The 15,167-nt window shown below is 42.0% G+C and overlaps 1 protein-coding gene across 6 annotated transcripts in view; it reads right to left on the bottom strand.

Annotated features, from left to right (window-relative positions):
* ATAD5 (ATPase family AAA domain containing 5) overlaps positions 1-12,588 on the bottom strand; it is a 69,637-nt gene extending 57,049 nt beyond the window's left edge. For all 6 annotated transcript variants that reach the window (XM_064367673.1, XM_064367674.1, XM_021669762.2 and 3 more), the window contains exons 1-4: positions 12,154-12,588; positions 5,941-7,835; positions 4,209-4,317; positions 388-552 (exon numbers count right to left, since the gene is read on the bottom strand). In XM_064367673.1, coding sequence (XP_064223743.1) covers positions 388-552; positions 4,209-4,317; positions 5,941-7,835; positions 12,154-12,219 — 2,235 coding nt within the window. In that variant the 5' untranslated portion in view covers positions 12,220-12,588. The remainder of the gene's footprint in view (positions 1-387; positions 553-4,208; positions 4,318-5,940; positions 7,836-12,153) is intronic.
* Between the last annotated feature and the right edge of the window lie 2,579 nt (positions 12,589-15,167).

Below are 15,167 nucleotides of genomic sequence, written 5' to 3'. Positions count from 1 at the left end.
CTAAAAATACACCTGTAATTTCAGCTACCTGGGAAGCTGAGACAGGAGAATTGCTTGAACCCAGGAGGTGGAAGTTGCAGTGAGCCAAGATCATGCCATTGCACTCTAGCCTGGGCAACAAGAGCAAAACTCTGTCTCAAAAAACAAAAAAAAGGGAAGAGGTAGTTCATCCTGTGAAAGATCTTGAGTGACTTAAGAAGGATTCAAACTGTATTCTGCAAACAAAAAAAAGCAGAAGGCTTTTAAAGCAAAACTGAAAATAATATTCTCTCTACCACTTCAAGCTATCACACAAACCTACCTCATAACTTTATAACAGTTTCCTTCTCCCACTCCAAACAGCAAAATAGGAGAGAATTTATACCAACAGATATCTGTAATACTTACTTCTGTTTTGGACAATTTCTTCCTTTCAGAAAGTGTCTGATGTCTAGAGGAGCGCCTTAAGGGAATCACTATTTCTTCAGTCACCTTTGACCTACTGATATGTAAAGCTTTTGCTTTTTCAATCAATTGTTTTGCTTTTGATATGTTTTTGGAAGCATTGCTTGCCTAGACAAAAAATTGAAATATTAATTTATATCACTGGAAAATATTTAATATTTACTAATAGAAAAAAATACAATTGCAAATCACATTAATCAATAAAGAAATGGTTATTCAAATCTTACCAGGGACCTTAAATTGAAATGTATCTAGTTATTATTAGTTTGCCTTTATTTCTTGCTTGAAATTATCCAAGTAAATAAATTTACATGTGAACAAAACACCCAGGAGGATGTCTGTAGTATAGACTTGGCAGTGTATTTTTAAATTTTAGTCACCAAATTCAAGCAAAGTACTTTCCACATACAAACAGTTACCCAGTCTACTGTATGAGTGGCTCTAGGCTGGATACTATTGAGAAAATAGTATTATAACACAGGGACCTTGGCCTCAAGGTTATTATTATTTTTTTTAATTTGAGACAGAGTCTAGCTCTGCCACCCAGCCTGGAGTGCAGTGGCATGACCTCAGCTCACTGCAACCTCCCCCTCCCAGGTTCAATCGATTCTCCTGCCTCAGCCTCTGAAGTAGCTGGGACTACAGGAGCCCACCACCACACCCAGCTAATTTTTGCCTTTTTAGTAAAGACCTGGTTTCACCACGTTGGCCAGGCTGATCTCAAATCCTGACCTCCGGTAATCTGCCTGCCTCGGCCTTTCAAAGTGCTAGGATTACAGAAATGACCCACCATACTCAGTCTCAAGGTTCTTATATATGATAAAGAAGAAAGAGTACAAACAGGTATAGTACAATTATATAGTGTACATTATTATTGTGTGTATCATTATGTGTATATACATCACACATACCTACATATATATAGAGAGAGAAACAGAGACAGAGCAAGAAGATCTATTACATAAAAAATACAACATAAGGCCAGGTGCAGTAGCTCATGCCTGTAATCCCAGAACTTTGGGAGGCCCAGGAGAGAAGATCACTTAAGCCCAGGAATTCGGAGCCAGCCTGGGCAATATAGCAAGACCCTATCTCTACAAAAATTTAAAAATTAGTCAGGCATGATGGTGCAAACCTGTAGTCTCAGGTACTTGGGAGTTTGAGGTGGGAGGATGGATTGAGCCTGGGGAGTTGAGCCTGCAGTGAGCTGTGATTATGCCACTGCACTCCAGCCTCGGCAACAGAGTAAAACTGTCTCAAAAAAACAAACAAGAATTACAACATGGTACTTTAGAGTACAAAGAGTATTTTAGGCTGAATCCTTTGGAGCAAGGTTGAAAAGGTATTTTGATATGGAAAAAGAGCATCAGGTAAGAATAAAGTCTGACCTTCAGGCTTAGCACTGCCATTGACGTACAATGTGACCATATACATTTAAATATTATCTTCCAGAGAATGTGCTTTCCATATTGAGTTCAACAAGTTTTTATGTTGGAATTAAACATACACAGAAAGACGCAGAACAGTTTACATTATATGATCGATCCCTTTATAAAAAATATATACATTTAGGCAGAGAAAAGATGTCTGGAGAGAAAAAATGTAACTATTAAAAAACTATTATCTGCAAGGATAAACAATAAACTGTTATCAATATGGGGTTCTTAGGAGAACCAGTTTACTCCTTATTCTCACAGAAACATGAAAAATCTGGCCAGGCACAGTGGCTCATGCCTGTAATACCAGCATTGTGGGAGTCCAAGGCTGCAGGATTGCTTGAGTTCAGGAGTTTGAGAACAGCCTGGGCAAAATAGCAACACCTTGTCTCTACAAAAATAACAAATGAAAAAAAAAAGAAAAAGAAAAAAGAAAAATCTCACCCAGAAAATTACTAAGATTTTCTCCTAGAGCTAGTACACAAGCCTGGATAAGGCTTCAGTAAACAAGGGCCCTGTGGTAAGAGGTTCATTGACAGACTGAGACAAAATAACTGATCTAAGTTTGGATAAAGGTCCTAATTTGGATACATTTAATTTTGAGACTTCTGTTGCTGGAAAATTTACTATTAAATCCCAATTTTAAGTAGTACATGAGGCAAACCAAGACATATCTCTAAAAAAATTAAAGTTGAAGCTGTCTTCTAGAATTAAGAAAAATAAAATATATGGGACAAAGTTCACTGCAGAGACTTTTAACCTTTAGCTGTGGTACAATCAGCTGGAATCTTGCATGTTTTCCCAAAGACTACAGACCATCTTTCTAACTACTTATAGTTGTGTAACACTAGGAAAGACACTTCCCAGAGTCACAGATAAAAACCTTTTCCTTATCCTATGAACTAACAGCAAGTTTCTTCATCTACAAAACAGGGTTAAATAATATTTACTTTATGAGATTAATGATGTGAGTACTAAGCACAGTGCCTAGAATGTGATGTCAAAAATGACAGCTGTTAAATAAAAGCAAAGGAAAGTGGTTTTCACCCAAGGATTAATTCAGAGTTACCTTGGTGGCTTTTTCGAAACACACATACCTGTACCTACTCCAATTCTGCCATGGTGGGGACAAGGAGCTTATTTTGCAGAAACAACTAAACCATTCTTATATATCTTACCTCTCCCTTTAGATCTGTTGTTTTTCAAGTGGAAGTGATTATTTTCCCCTCCAGGGGATATTTAGCAATGACTGGACACATTTTTGGTTGTCATAATATGGGAGTTACTTGGGGTGCTACTGGCATCTTATGGATAGAGGCCAGAGTGCTGCTAAATGCACAGGACAGTCCTACACAGCAAAGAATTATCCAGCCAAAATTTCAATAACAGCAAGGTTGAAAAACTCTGTTTTTGAGTCTCTAATCTACAGAAATAAGCCAAAAATTCAATCATGACCTATAGGTACTGTGACAGACTGAATGTATCTCCTGAAAATTCGTATGTTGGAATCCTAACCCTTTATGTGATGGTTTTAGGAGGTCATGTGGGTGGAGCCCTCTCTCTACATGTTCTCTACCATGTGAGAAAACAAGACCGTCATCTGCAGACCTCATCAGACATTGCATCAGCTGACGTGTGATTGTGCATTTCTCAATCCCCGTAACTGAGAGAAATATATTTGTCATTTAAGCCACTTAGTCTACAGTAATTTGTTACAGCATTCCAAACTAAGATCGGCAGTGTTAAGGAAACTGATCACAATATAAACTCATTAAGAAAGCTTTTCATAAGTAAATTATACTCTGCCTTTATCGATTGCTTTCACCTCACAATAAGGTATCTTAATCAACCAGAGGAAAGAGATAATAGTGAAAAATATCACAGGGTTGTAGTTAACCAATTTATGAAATACATGAATTTTCTTTTGGCTCAGTACTTCCAATAGTAATGTGGGGTTTTTCAGTATCTTATTTTTGTTTTTGCTTTGAGATGGAGTCTCGCTGTGTCGCCCAGGCTAGAATGCAGTGGCATGATCTAGGCTCACTGCAACCTCTGCCTCCTGGGTTCAAACAATTCTCCTGCCTCAGCCTCCTGAGTAGCTGGGACTACAGGCGTGCGCCACCACACCCAGCTAATTTTTTTTACTTTTAGCAGAGACGGGGTTTCACCATGTTAGCCAGGATGGTCTCAATCTCCTGACCTCATGATCTGCTCGCCTCAGCCTCTCAAAGTGCTAGGATTACAGGCATGAGCGACTGTGCCTGGCCTTTTATTTGTTTTTTAGGGAAACAGAATGCCACTTATAGGACTCTCTAATATTTTAATTACCTTTCTAGTCTGAGAAATAAAATCTCCGTCAGTTGCTTCAGATTTCTCAGATCTTTTGTTAGATTTTTTCTTGGATTTTTTGGGAGTACTAATTCTGGTGAATTTCATTCTGAAAGAAAAATATTCAGAAACATTTTCATGATTATAACATACAAGAATCTCAATTAAATATAGATAAGATAGAGCTGGTACAGTGGTGTCTGCATGTAATCCCAGCTACTCAGGAGCCTGATATGGAAGGATTGCTTGACCCCAGGAGTTCAAGACCAGACTGGTCAACACAGTGAGACCTTGTTTCCAGATAGATAGCTAGAGATACGTAGATAGACAGATAGCTAAGAACCAACTAGGGCTCCAATTTCTGGACTGTTCTAAAACAGGAGAAAAAAAATAATTCCCATCAGTTTCAAACCAGTGATTCAAAAGTAAGTCAAACTCACTAGGCATGGTGGCTCACACCTGCAATCCCAATACTTTGGGAGGCCGAGGCAGGCAGATCAGTTAAGGTCAGGAGTTCAAGACTGGCCTGGCCAACATGGTAAAACTCCGTCTCTACTAAAAATACAAGAAATTAGCAGGGCATGGTGGGACACATTTGTAATCACAGCTACTCAGGAGCTGAGGCACAAGAATCACTTGAACTTAGAAGGCAGAGATTGCCGTGAGCTGACATCACCCCACTGCACTCCAGCCTGGACGAGAGTGAGACTCCATCTCAAAAATAAAATAAAATAAAATAAAATAAAATATAAAAATTAAAATTAAAGGCCAGGCTTGGTGGCTCACACTTGTAATCCCAGCACTTTGGGAGGCCAAGGCAGGTGGATCACAAGGTCAGGAGTTAGAGACCAGCCTGATCAACATGGTAAAACCCTGTCTTTACTAAAAATACAAAAATTAGCCAGGCGTGGTGGCACATGCCTGTAATCCCAGCTACAGGAGGCTGAGGCAGGAGAATCGCTTGAACCCAGGAAGCAGAGGTTGCAGTAAGCCGAGATAGCACCACTGCACTTCAGCCTGGGCAACAGAGTAAGATGCCATCTCAAAATAAATAAATAAATAAGTAAATAAATAAATAAATAAATAAATAATTTTTTAAACAAATTCAAAATTAAATAATTAAATGTGGCAAACAAAGAAGCATTTTTGAAGCTCTGTGCTTTTTCTTCAAGGCGGGGCATGGTGGTTCACACCTGTAATCCCAGCACTTTGGTAGGCCGACGTGGGTGGATCACCTGAGGTTGGGAGTTTCAGACCAACCCGACCAACAAGGAGAAACCCAGTTTTTACTAAAAACACAAAATTAGCCAGGTGTGGTGGCGTAATCTCAGCTACTAGGAAGGCTGTAATCCCAGCTACTAGGGAGGCTGAGATAGGAGAATCGCTTGAACCCAGGAGGCGAAGGTTACCGTGAGCCGAGATTGTGCCATTGCACTCCAGCTTGGGCAACAAGAGCAAAACTCTGTCTAAAGAAAGAAGAAAGAGAGAAAGAGAGAGAGAGGGAGGGAGGGAGGGAGAGAGAGAGAGAGAGAGAGAGAGAGAGAGAGAAAGAAAGAAAGAAAGAAAGAAAGAAAGAAAGAAAGAAAGAAAGAAAGAAAGAAAGATCCTCTTCTTTTTCTTGTAAATAGCTATGTTCCAGGAAAAAAAATACCCTCCAATACTTAAAGCATTTTTGTCCCCAGCTAATAATACATTCAGAATACTAGAATTTTAGAACAAAAACAAACCTTACCTAATAGGGCTCTCTGAATCAAAGGGCACTGTTATTAATTCCGCTGTGTATAAGCTATGCTTCTCCGGTAAGTTGGCTGCTTTGGGAGTGGAAGCCTTTATTGGACTACTATCTTGTACATCTTCAGAATCAATACCTCTGATGGTTTCTGTAGTAGGTGTACTGTTAATTCTTCCAGATCTTCTGGTTGACTTGGGTGTGGAAACATTTAGCAAGGTGTCTTCAGATTCAGCCTTAGAATGTGTAACTTTAATATCTTTAACTGGTATGCTGGTTTTTCTTGACGATTTATTATTGTTACACAGAAAAGAAACCTTCAGGTCATCATTTGCTATATCTTCAATAACAAGACTTTCATTGTCAAATAAAGTGCTGCTTTTGAAAAATCCTGTTTTCTTTTGTCTTAAACTCATTCTATTTTGATACTGTTTTTCTTTTAAGAAAAAGGTTGTTTCTTTCTTTTGAGTGTTTCCCTCTATGTTTTCACCTGGAATAGCCCCAGTATCTAATGTTTTCTTATTCTTCTTTAGCTTTTTACTTTTCTCCTTTGGAAAACTTCCTTTATCAGTGTGTGACTGTGAATTGCCATTTTTTGAAACTATTTGGATACTAGAATTTTCCATGATTTTTTTAGAATTGTCATCTCTTCCCTCTTCACGTAGAGATTTTTCATTAAGGTCTTTCTGCTTATCAAAAGACTTTTTAACTCCATTTTTAAGTGCATCTGATGCCGGCTGCCTAAATGCTTTCATAAATTGCTGTCTTTCTTCTAGAGTGCATTTTGGTTTCACAGCTTCAGAACTTCCAGCTTCCAACACAGCCAATTCTAATTCTTCCTCCTGTATAACAACATTAGATTTTCTTTTCTGAACTGTCTGTTCATTCTCAGGATCAGATAAACTATTTTCCATTTCAAATTGCTTTTGTTTCAAGAAAATTGGGGGTATTTTCCCTATCTTTTTGCGGGGAATAGTGTGAACCTGCGCAAGAACGGTAACTGTCTTAAAGCGTACCTGCTGGGAAATTTCAGAGTTTTCTGATTCACTTGTATAACCACTTCTTATTATTTCTTCAACAGTTTCAGAAGGAACACAAATTGACACTGCAGAGTCTGGTATCTCTTCCACTTGATTTTCCTTGTGACTTTTTAAAAATTCCTCATATGAGACAGTTATTGTACTATCGTTCAACTGGGCTGCTTCGGTTACATTATCTCTAGAGTTTGCTTGACTTGTAGTATTCTCCATCTGCTTACTATCTTTGTCATCTTTTTTAAGCAAATTTAGTTCCTCTGCCAAGGGTGAGCTTTCAGACAGATCTACTACATCTCTGAACTTCCTTTTTCTCAACTTTTTGAAGTCATTTTTTGTGGTCCCTTGTTTAAGATTTACTTTTTTAGAATTTTGCAGGGAGCTCACAGTATTTGGCTGACTTTTTATATCTTGAATGTTTTCTCCAAGTACCTCTACTTGTTTCTTGTAATGTAAAACAGAAGTACTACTTTCCACAAGATCATTATTTAAACTACAGTCATCTTTGCTATCATCACTACTAATTTCAATTGGAGCTTCATTTTCAGTTTTAACATTATTTAGTTGATGAGATAAATTAACCCTCTTTCTTTTCTTCTTAAACTCTACATTTGAGAACATTTCCAAAGGTGTCTTACAATCTTTGCTGCTGTCAACAGGTAATGATTCAGATGACTTTATGTTGCACTCTTTCCCTAATTGTGTCTTCGCATTTGTGGGTGAGGTCTTTCTAAAATAATCCAGAATATTACTAGGTTTTGGTGGAGCAAAAAGCCTGTCCCCAGTCTTCCCTAGTGGTGATAAATATTTTGTAATTGTTTTGCAGGAAGATCTGTCATCATCTTTCCTTCGTTTTTTGCATGGCTAGCAATTAAAAAGGAAAAAAAGGCACTTATTTCAAGCAAGATAATACAAAATATAAATTTTAAACATGGATCTAATAGTTTACATAATAGAATTTTTTTTAAAAAGCCTCCTTTAGTTGAAAAACATGATACATTAGAAAGAAAATAAGGTTTTTTTGCTTTTTTTTTGAGATGGAGTCTCACTCTGTCACCCAGGCTGGAGTGTAGTGGCATGATCTTGGCTCACTGTAACCTCTGCCTCCTAAATTCAAGTGATTCTCCTGCCTCAGCCTCCTAAGTAGCTGGAATTCAGGTGCATGCCACCACACCTGGCTAATTCTTGTATTTTTAGGAGAGATGGGGTTTCACCATATTGGCCAGGCTGGTCAGAATTCTTGAACTCATGATCAGCCTGCCTCAGCCTCCCAAAATGCTGGAATTACAGGCGCAAGCCATCACATTTGGCCGTAGGAAGAAAATAAGCTGTATAGTTAAACCAGGCCAGGCACGGTGGCTCACACCTGTAATCCCAGCACTTTCAGTGGGCAAGGCAGGTGGATCACTTGAGGCCAGAAGTTTGAGACCAGCCTGGCCAACGTGGTGAAACCCTATCTCTACTAAAAATACAAAAAATTAGCTGCGCATGGTGGCTGGCACCCGCCTGTAATCCCAGCTACTCGAGAGGCTGAGGCAAGAGAATTGCTTGAACCTGGAAGGCTGAAGTTGCAGTGAGCCAAGATCGTGCCACTGCATTCCAGCCTAGGCGACAGAGCAAGATGTCATCTCAAAAAACTAAGTAAATAAAAAATAAAGTTAAATCTACATTCAAATCTCAACGTCATATCAAGCTGTACACTTATAATTTGTGCACTTTACTATATATATGTGTGTATATATATATATACTTCAGTACAAACTTTATATTAAAACAAAACCTGCTGGGTACAGTGGCTCATGCTTGTAATCAGCACTTTGGGAGGCCAAGGCAGAATTGCTTGAGCCCAGGAGTTCAAGACCAGCCTGGGCAACATGGTGAAACTCCATCTCTACAGAAAATACAAAAAAATTAGCTGAGTGTGCCAATGCGCACCTGTAGTCCTACCTACTAGGGAGGCTTAGGTGGGAAGATGGCTTGAGCAGGGAAAGTGGAGGTTGCAGGGAGCCAAGATCAGGCCACTGTACTCCAGCCTGGGCAATAGAGCGAGACTCCATCTCAAAAAAAAATTAAAAATAATATGACCTTATTGGTTACAAAAAGCTCCCTCAGCCTTTGTTTTTAACTTCTCTCAGTTCACTTATTAGAATAAACTTGCCAGAATAACAAGGACTTTTTTTTAAAGATAATATAGGGGGGATTTATACTTCCAGAAAACTAAAACATATTACAAAGCTATCATGATCAAATGCAAAATAGTGATGCAAGAATAGGCAAGCAGGCCAGGCGCGGTGGCTCATGCCTGTAATCCCAGCACTTTGGGAGGCCAAGGCAGGTGGATCATGAGGTCAAGAGATCGAGACCATCATGGTCAACAAGGTGAAACCGCATCTCTACTAAAAATACAACAAAAAAAAATTAGCTGGGCATGGTGGCGCGTGCCTGTAATCCCAGCTACTGTGGGAGGCTGAGGCAGGAGAATTGCTTGAACCCAGGAGGCAGAGGTTGCGGTGAGCCGAGATCGTACCATTGCACTCCAGCCGGGGTAACAAGAGCGAAACTCCGTCTCAAAAAAAAAAAAAAAAAAAAAAAAAAGAATAGGCAAGCAGCTCAATGGAACAGATTAGAAAAGCAGAAGCAGACAGACATAAGGCTATATTTTAAATTTTGGTGTATGTTAACAGTAGCATTCAAGTTAGTGGGCAAAGGAGTAATAAATATTAGGACAAATTTCTAAACATTTGGATAAATATGAGGCAAAATAAGTTATAGACAGATTAAAATTGTGTATGTTAAAACAAAATCAGGTTGGGCTCGGTGGCTCACGCCTGTAATCCCAATACTTTGGGAGGCCGAGATGGGCAGATTGCTCGAGTTCAGGAGTTTGAGACCAGCCTGGCCAACATGGTGAAACCCTGTTTCTACTAAAAATACAAAAATTAACTGGATGTGGTGGTACATGTCTGTAATCCCAGCTACTTGGGAGGCTGAGGCAAGAGAATCACTTGAACACAGGAGGCAGAGGTTGTAGTGAGCTGAGATTGCACCACTGCACTCCAGCCTGAGTGACAGCGCAAGACCTTGTCTCGGAAAAAAAAAAGAAAAAGAAAAGAAAGAAAGGAATCATACACATACTAGAAAAACGCCATTGTGGCCGGGCACGGTGGCTCAAGCCTGTAATCCCAGCACTTTGGGAGGCCGAGGCGGGTGGATCACGAGGTCAAGAGATCGAGACCATCCTGGTCAACAAGGTGAAACCCTGTCTCTACTAAAAATACAAAAATTAGCTGGGCATGGTGGCGCGTGCCTGTAATCCCAGCTACTCAGGAGGCTGAGGCAGGAGAATTGCCTGAACCCAGGAGGCGGAGGTTGCGGTGAGCCGAGATCACGCCATTGCACTCCAGCCTGGGTATCAAGAGCGAAACTCCGTCTCAAAAAAAAAAAAAGAAAAAGAAAAACGCCATTGTTATTATTTGAAAAACTGCAACTATATCAAAGGCAACATACATAGGTTCTGGAGTGTGGCAGATCTAAATTCAAATGCTGGCTCTGACATTTACTGATGTAGAATCTTAAGCAAATTACTTTTAACTTTTCATTTACTTTTTCAAAAAATTAAATTAACTTACTTTTAGCTATTTTTTTTACCTTCTTTCATTGGTAGAATACAGATAACAGATCATAAGGTTGCTACTAAGCCAAATAATGTGTATAAGGTTCTTACCCTTACTATATTAAATGCTAAGTAACATTATTATGAAATAGGGTCTCTTAGCATTAGGGCGCCAAAACCAGAAACTGTGACAGAAAGATTGATAGAACAGACCACATAAAAGTCAAGAACTGTACATCAAGTACCAGAAGTCCTTTCCACACCTGAGACAAGTTGAGTAACTAGCTGCCTTGATTTAGCAAAGGAGTATCAGCATAACAACTAAGTAGACAAAAGTCACCAGATTCTAAAAAACAAACAACTGTTCACAGTTAAATGAACATACACACATCTTAACTCTCTTCGAGGACGCCAAGATACATGCTTCAGTTAGAATGCAGTCTGAGATGAAAAGGTGTAAAAGACAGCAAGTCTCCTTTAAGATGCTAGCCCACTACTTGCATTAGAATCTCTATTATAGGCCGGGCATGGTAGCTCATGCCTGTAATTCAAGCGCTTTGGAGGCCAAGGCGGGCGGATCACCTGAGGTCGGGAGTTCAAGATCAGCCTTATCAACATGGTGAAACCCCCGTCTTTAAGAAAAAAAAAATCTCTGTAATGACCACTTAGTGCCTGTCATTAAAACCTGATAAAAGAAAAAGAACATCGACATGTCACGCTGCAACTCCCAACCGCCAAAACTAAGCCACGAGAAACTGATTTAAGTACCTTGCTTGATTTCTATTGTGACGTTCGAAAGTGGCATTCCTAACTCTTAAAAAAAAAAAAAAAAAAAAAAAAAAGGCCGGGCGCGGTGGCTCACGCCTGTAATCCCAGCACTTTGGGAGGCCGAGGCGGCCGGATCACAAGGTCAAGAGATCGAGATCATCCTGGCCAACACAGTGAAACTCCGACTCAATAAAAATAAAAAAAGAATCTCTATAATGACCACTTAGTGCCTGTCACTGAAACTTGATCAAAGAAAAAGAACATCGACATGTCACGCTGCAACTCCCAACCGCCAAAACTAAGCCATGAGAAACTCATTTATTTAAGTACCTTGCTTGATTTCTATTGTGACATTCTAAAGCGGCATTCCTAGCACAGGTAGTTGTACGAACTAGTTGAACTTAAAGATCTTTTTCAGAGCTAAAGTTCAGTGATTCCAAATCAGGAACCCAGAACTTGACCCTGGGATCCCCTGTGATATGTATTAAGTCCAAAACATCATGTTCTACCAACATTTCGGGATCTGGGAACTGGCCGTGTTATCTTAAGGCCCCAACTTACTGTGATCCCCGCAAATATCTCACAATCCAAATGTTTATCAGGACTTGTCACGACTCTTAAGAAACGACACACACTAGCAACTGTTGCACACAATGTGTCACACACAACTGTGGGTCTCCACAATGTTCCCACCTTTCCCCTCACAGAGGGAAAGTCAGGATCACCTTCCCCCCAGACCCACGTCCCAATCCCCCCAAAAGACAGAGGAAGGAACTCGACAGATCCTTGACTCAACCTCACCTCAATCTCGTAGTCCTTCACGGGAGGGGGAGCAGCTGCAGCCGCCATGGCCAGGACCCCCACCATACTCCCCGCTTCCCGGAATCCCGGCTCCTAGGACCTTACGCGGTCCAGCCTGGCCTGCCTAGAGGCCATGGAGGCGGCCCGCTCCAGTAGGAGCGACTTGCTGGGATTCTGCTGAGCCGTCTCGGATTCCCCCGCGCCCACCGATAGAGAGCCGGCGAGGAGGATGGGCCCTGATCAGCCGAGTCGAACACGGAAAAAGGCGGCGAGAAAGCGCGGGCTGCGAGATCCCTGAGGCGCGGCCAGTGTATGCAGGGTGCACTCAAAACCAGCGCTCCAGGATGAGTGCTCGGGACCCAGGCTGGGGAGGGGAAAAGCAAATGGAACGCAGATCGGACCACAGAGCTTCGGAGGGAATTCTTGTCAATTGGGTTTTCGCGCCGTCCTGAGCGCAAGGGGCGGGGCTTACGGCTGCTTTGGAGGCTGCGCGGACGGTGAGCCGAGAGGGCCAAAATGCCTCCCTTGGCGAACTCGCGGGAAGTGGAAATACCACACTGTGGGATTGAAAGCCAACCCGGGAATTTAGAAATTTGCACGTCCGTCCTATAGCCCAGTTTCGCCGTGGAGGACGTGATTTCACTAAGTTACCTAATCAGTTGACAGAATTAAAATTTACATTCTTATCGCCCTAGGCTAGCCGCCCCGCCCCCCCCTTTTTTTTTCTTTTTTGAGACTGAGTCTTTGTCGCCAGGGCCGAGTGTAGTGGCGCGATCTCGGCTCACTGCACCCTCCGCTTCCCAGGTTCAAGCGATTCTCCTGCCTTGGCCTCCTGAGTAGCTGGGACTACAGGCGCGCACTACCACACGGCAAATTTTTGTATTTTTAGTAGAGATGGGGTTTCACCATGTTGGCCAGGATGGTCTCGATCTCTTGACCTCGTGATCTGCCTGCCTCTGCCTCCCAAAGTGCTGGGATTCCAGGCGTGAGCCACCGCGCCCGGCCGGCTAGCTCCTTTTTAAAGGTGAAATTGCCGGACGCGGTGGCTCACGCCTAGAATCCCAGCACTTTGGGAGGCCTAGGAGGGTGGATCACAAGGTCAGGAGTTCGAGACCAAGCTGACCAACATGGTGAAACCCCGCCTCTACTAAAATTACAAAAAATTGTTCGGGTGGCTCACACCTGTAAACCCAGCACTTTGGGAGGCCAAGGCAGGTGGATCACCTGAGGTCAGGAGTTTGAGACCAGTCTGGTCAACATGGCGAAACCCCATCTCTATTTAAAATACAAAAATTAGCCGTATGTGTGGTGCATGCCTGTAATCCCAGCTACTCAGGAGGCTGGGGCAGGAGAATCACTTGAACCCAGGAGGCAGAGGTTGCAGTGAGCCGAGATTGTGCCACTGCACTCCAGCCTGAGCAACAAAGTGAGACTCTGTCTGCAAAAAACAAAACAAAACAAAAAATTAGCTGGGCATAGTGGCGGGCGCCTGTAATCCCAGCTACTCTAGAGGCTGAGGCAGGAGAATTGCTTGAACCTAGGAGGTGGATGTTGCAGTGAGTCGAGATCATGCCACTACACTCCAGCCTGGGCAACAGAGCAAGACTCGGTCTCAAAAAAATAAAAAATTAAAAATAGCTGGGTCGGCTGGGCACGGTGGCTCATGTCTGTAATCGCAGCACTTTGGGAGGCCTAGGCAGGCGGATCACCTGAGATCAGGAGTTTAGACCAGCCTGGCCAACATGGAGAAACCCCGTCTCTACTAAAAGTACAAAATAATTAGCCAGGCGTGGTGGCAGGCGCCTGTAATCCCAGCTACTCAGGAGGCTGAGGCAGGAGAATCACTTGAACCAAGGAGGCAGAGGTTGCAGTGAGCCGAGATTGCGCCACTGCACTGCAGCCTGGACAAAAGGAGCAAGACTCCGTTTCAAAAATAAATAAATAAACAAATAGCTGGGTCTAGTGGCAGGTGTCTGTAATTCTATCTACTAGGCAGACTGAGGTGGGAGAATTGCTTGAGCCCAGGACTCCAGTTTGGGTGACAGTTCTCAAACAAACAATAAAAAGGGGGGCGGGAATGAAAGGTGGAGTCAGAGAGCAAAAAATTGTTAACTGTGTCCAGTACAGTTAGGAGCTTTCTGAGAAGAGATTGGAGACGAGAGGGAAAAAGGGTTTGCTGACCAGATGACCAAAGTATTCTGATCTGAATCCAACTCTCTGGTTACAACTTGATTTTCCAGCTATTGTGATTTTTTTTCAACAATTATATTCCTATTGTAAATAAATAAATTGGCAAGCTGCTTAGTTTGTTTCTTGGGAATCCTATTGGCAGGAGTCTGTGTCCTGGAATCCTCTGGGTACACTTGAAAAGTCTGTTCTAGACCAATGTGATGCCATGGAGATAATATCTCTGTAAAACTCTGTCTAATGGTCAGCTGACATCTACTTCCAGACCAGCTTCCTCTCTAACTGTGATGGACAAGAGTATTTACTCTTTAGGAGCTTGTGCTCCAAATTTAAAAACAACGCATATAAAAATTTCAAGCTTCGGCTGGGCGTGGTGGCTCACTCCTGTAATCCAAGCACTTTGGAGGCCAAGGCGGGCAGATCACCTGAGGTTCGGAGTTCAAGACCAGCCTGACCAATATGGTGAAACCCCGTCTTTAAAAATAAATAAATAAAATAAATAAAATAAAAAATTTCGGGCCGGGCGCGGTGGCTCAAGCCTGTAATCCCAGCACTTTGGGAGGCCGAGGCGGGTGGATCACGAGGTCAAGAGATCGAGACCATCCTGGTCAACATGGTGAAACCCCATCTCTACTAATACAAAAAATTAGCTGGGCATGGTGGCGCGTGCCTGTAATCCCAGCTACTCAGGAGGCTGAGGCAGGAGAATTGCCTGAACCCAGGAGGCAGAGGTTGCGGTGAGCCGAGATCGCGCCATTGCACTCCAGCCTGGGTATTGAGCGAAACTCCGTCTCAAAAAAAAAAAAAAAAAAAAAAAAAAAAAAAAA

The sequence above is a fragment of the Aotus nancymaae genome, unplaced genomic scaffold, assembly GCF_030222135.1.
Source record: "Aotus nancymaae isolate 86718 unplaced genomic scaffold, 86718_ANA_hifiasm-v0.15.2.pri h1tg000072l, whole genome shotgun sequence".
Lineage (NCBI taxonomy): Eukaryota > Metazoa > Chordata > Mammalia > Primates > Aotidae > Aotus > Aotus nancymaae.
The sequence above is the reverse complement of the archived record's forward strand: the minus strand, read 5'-3'. Positions and strand labels throughout refer to the sequence as shown.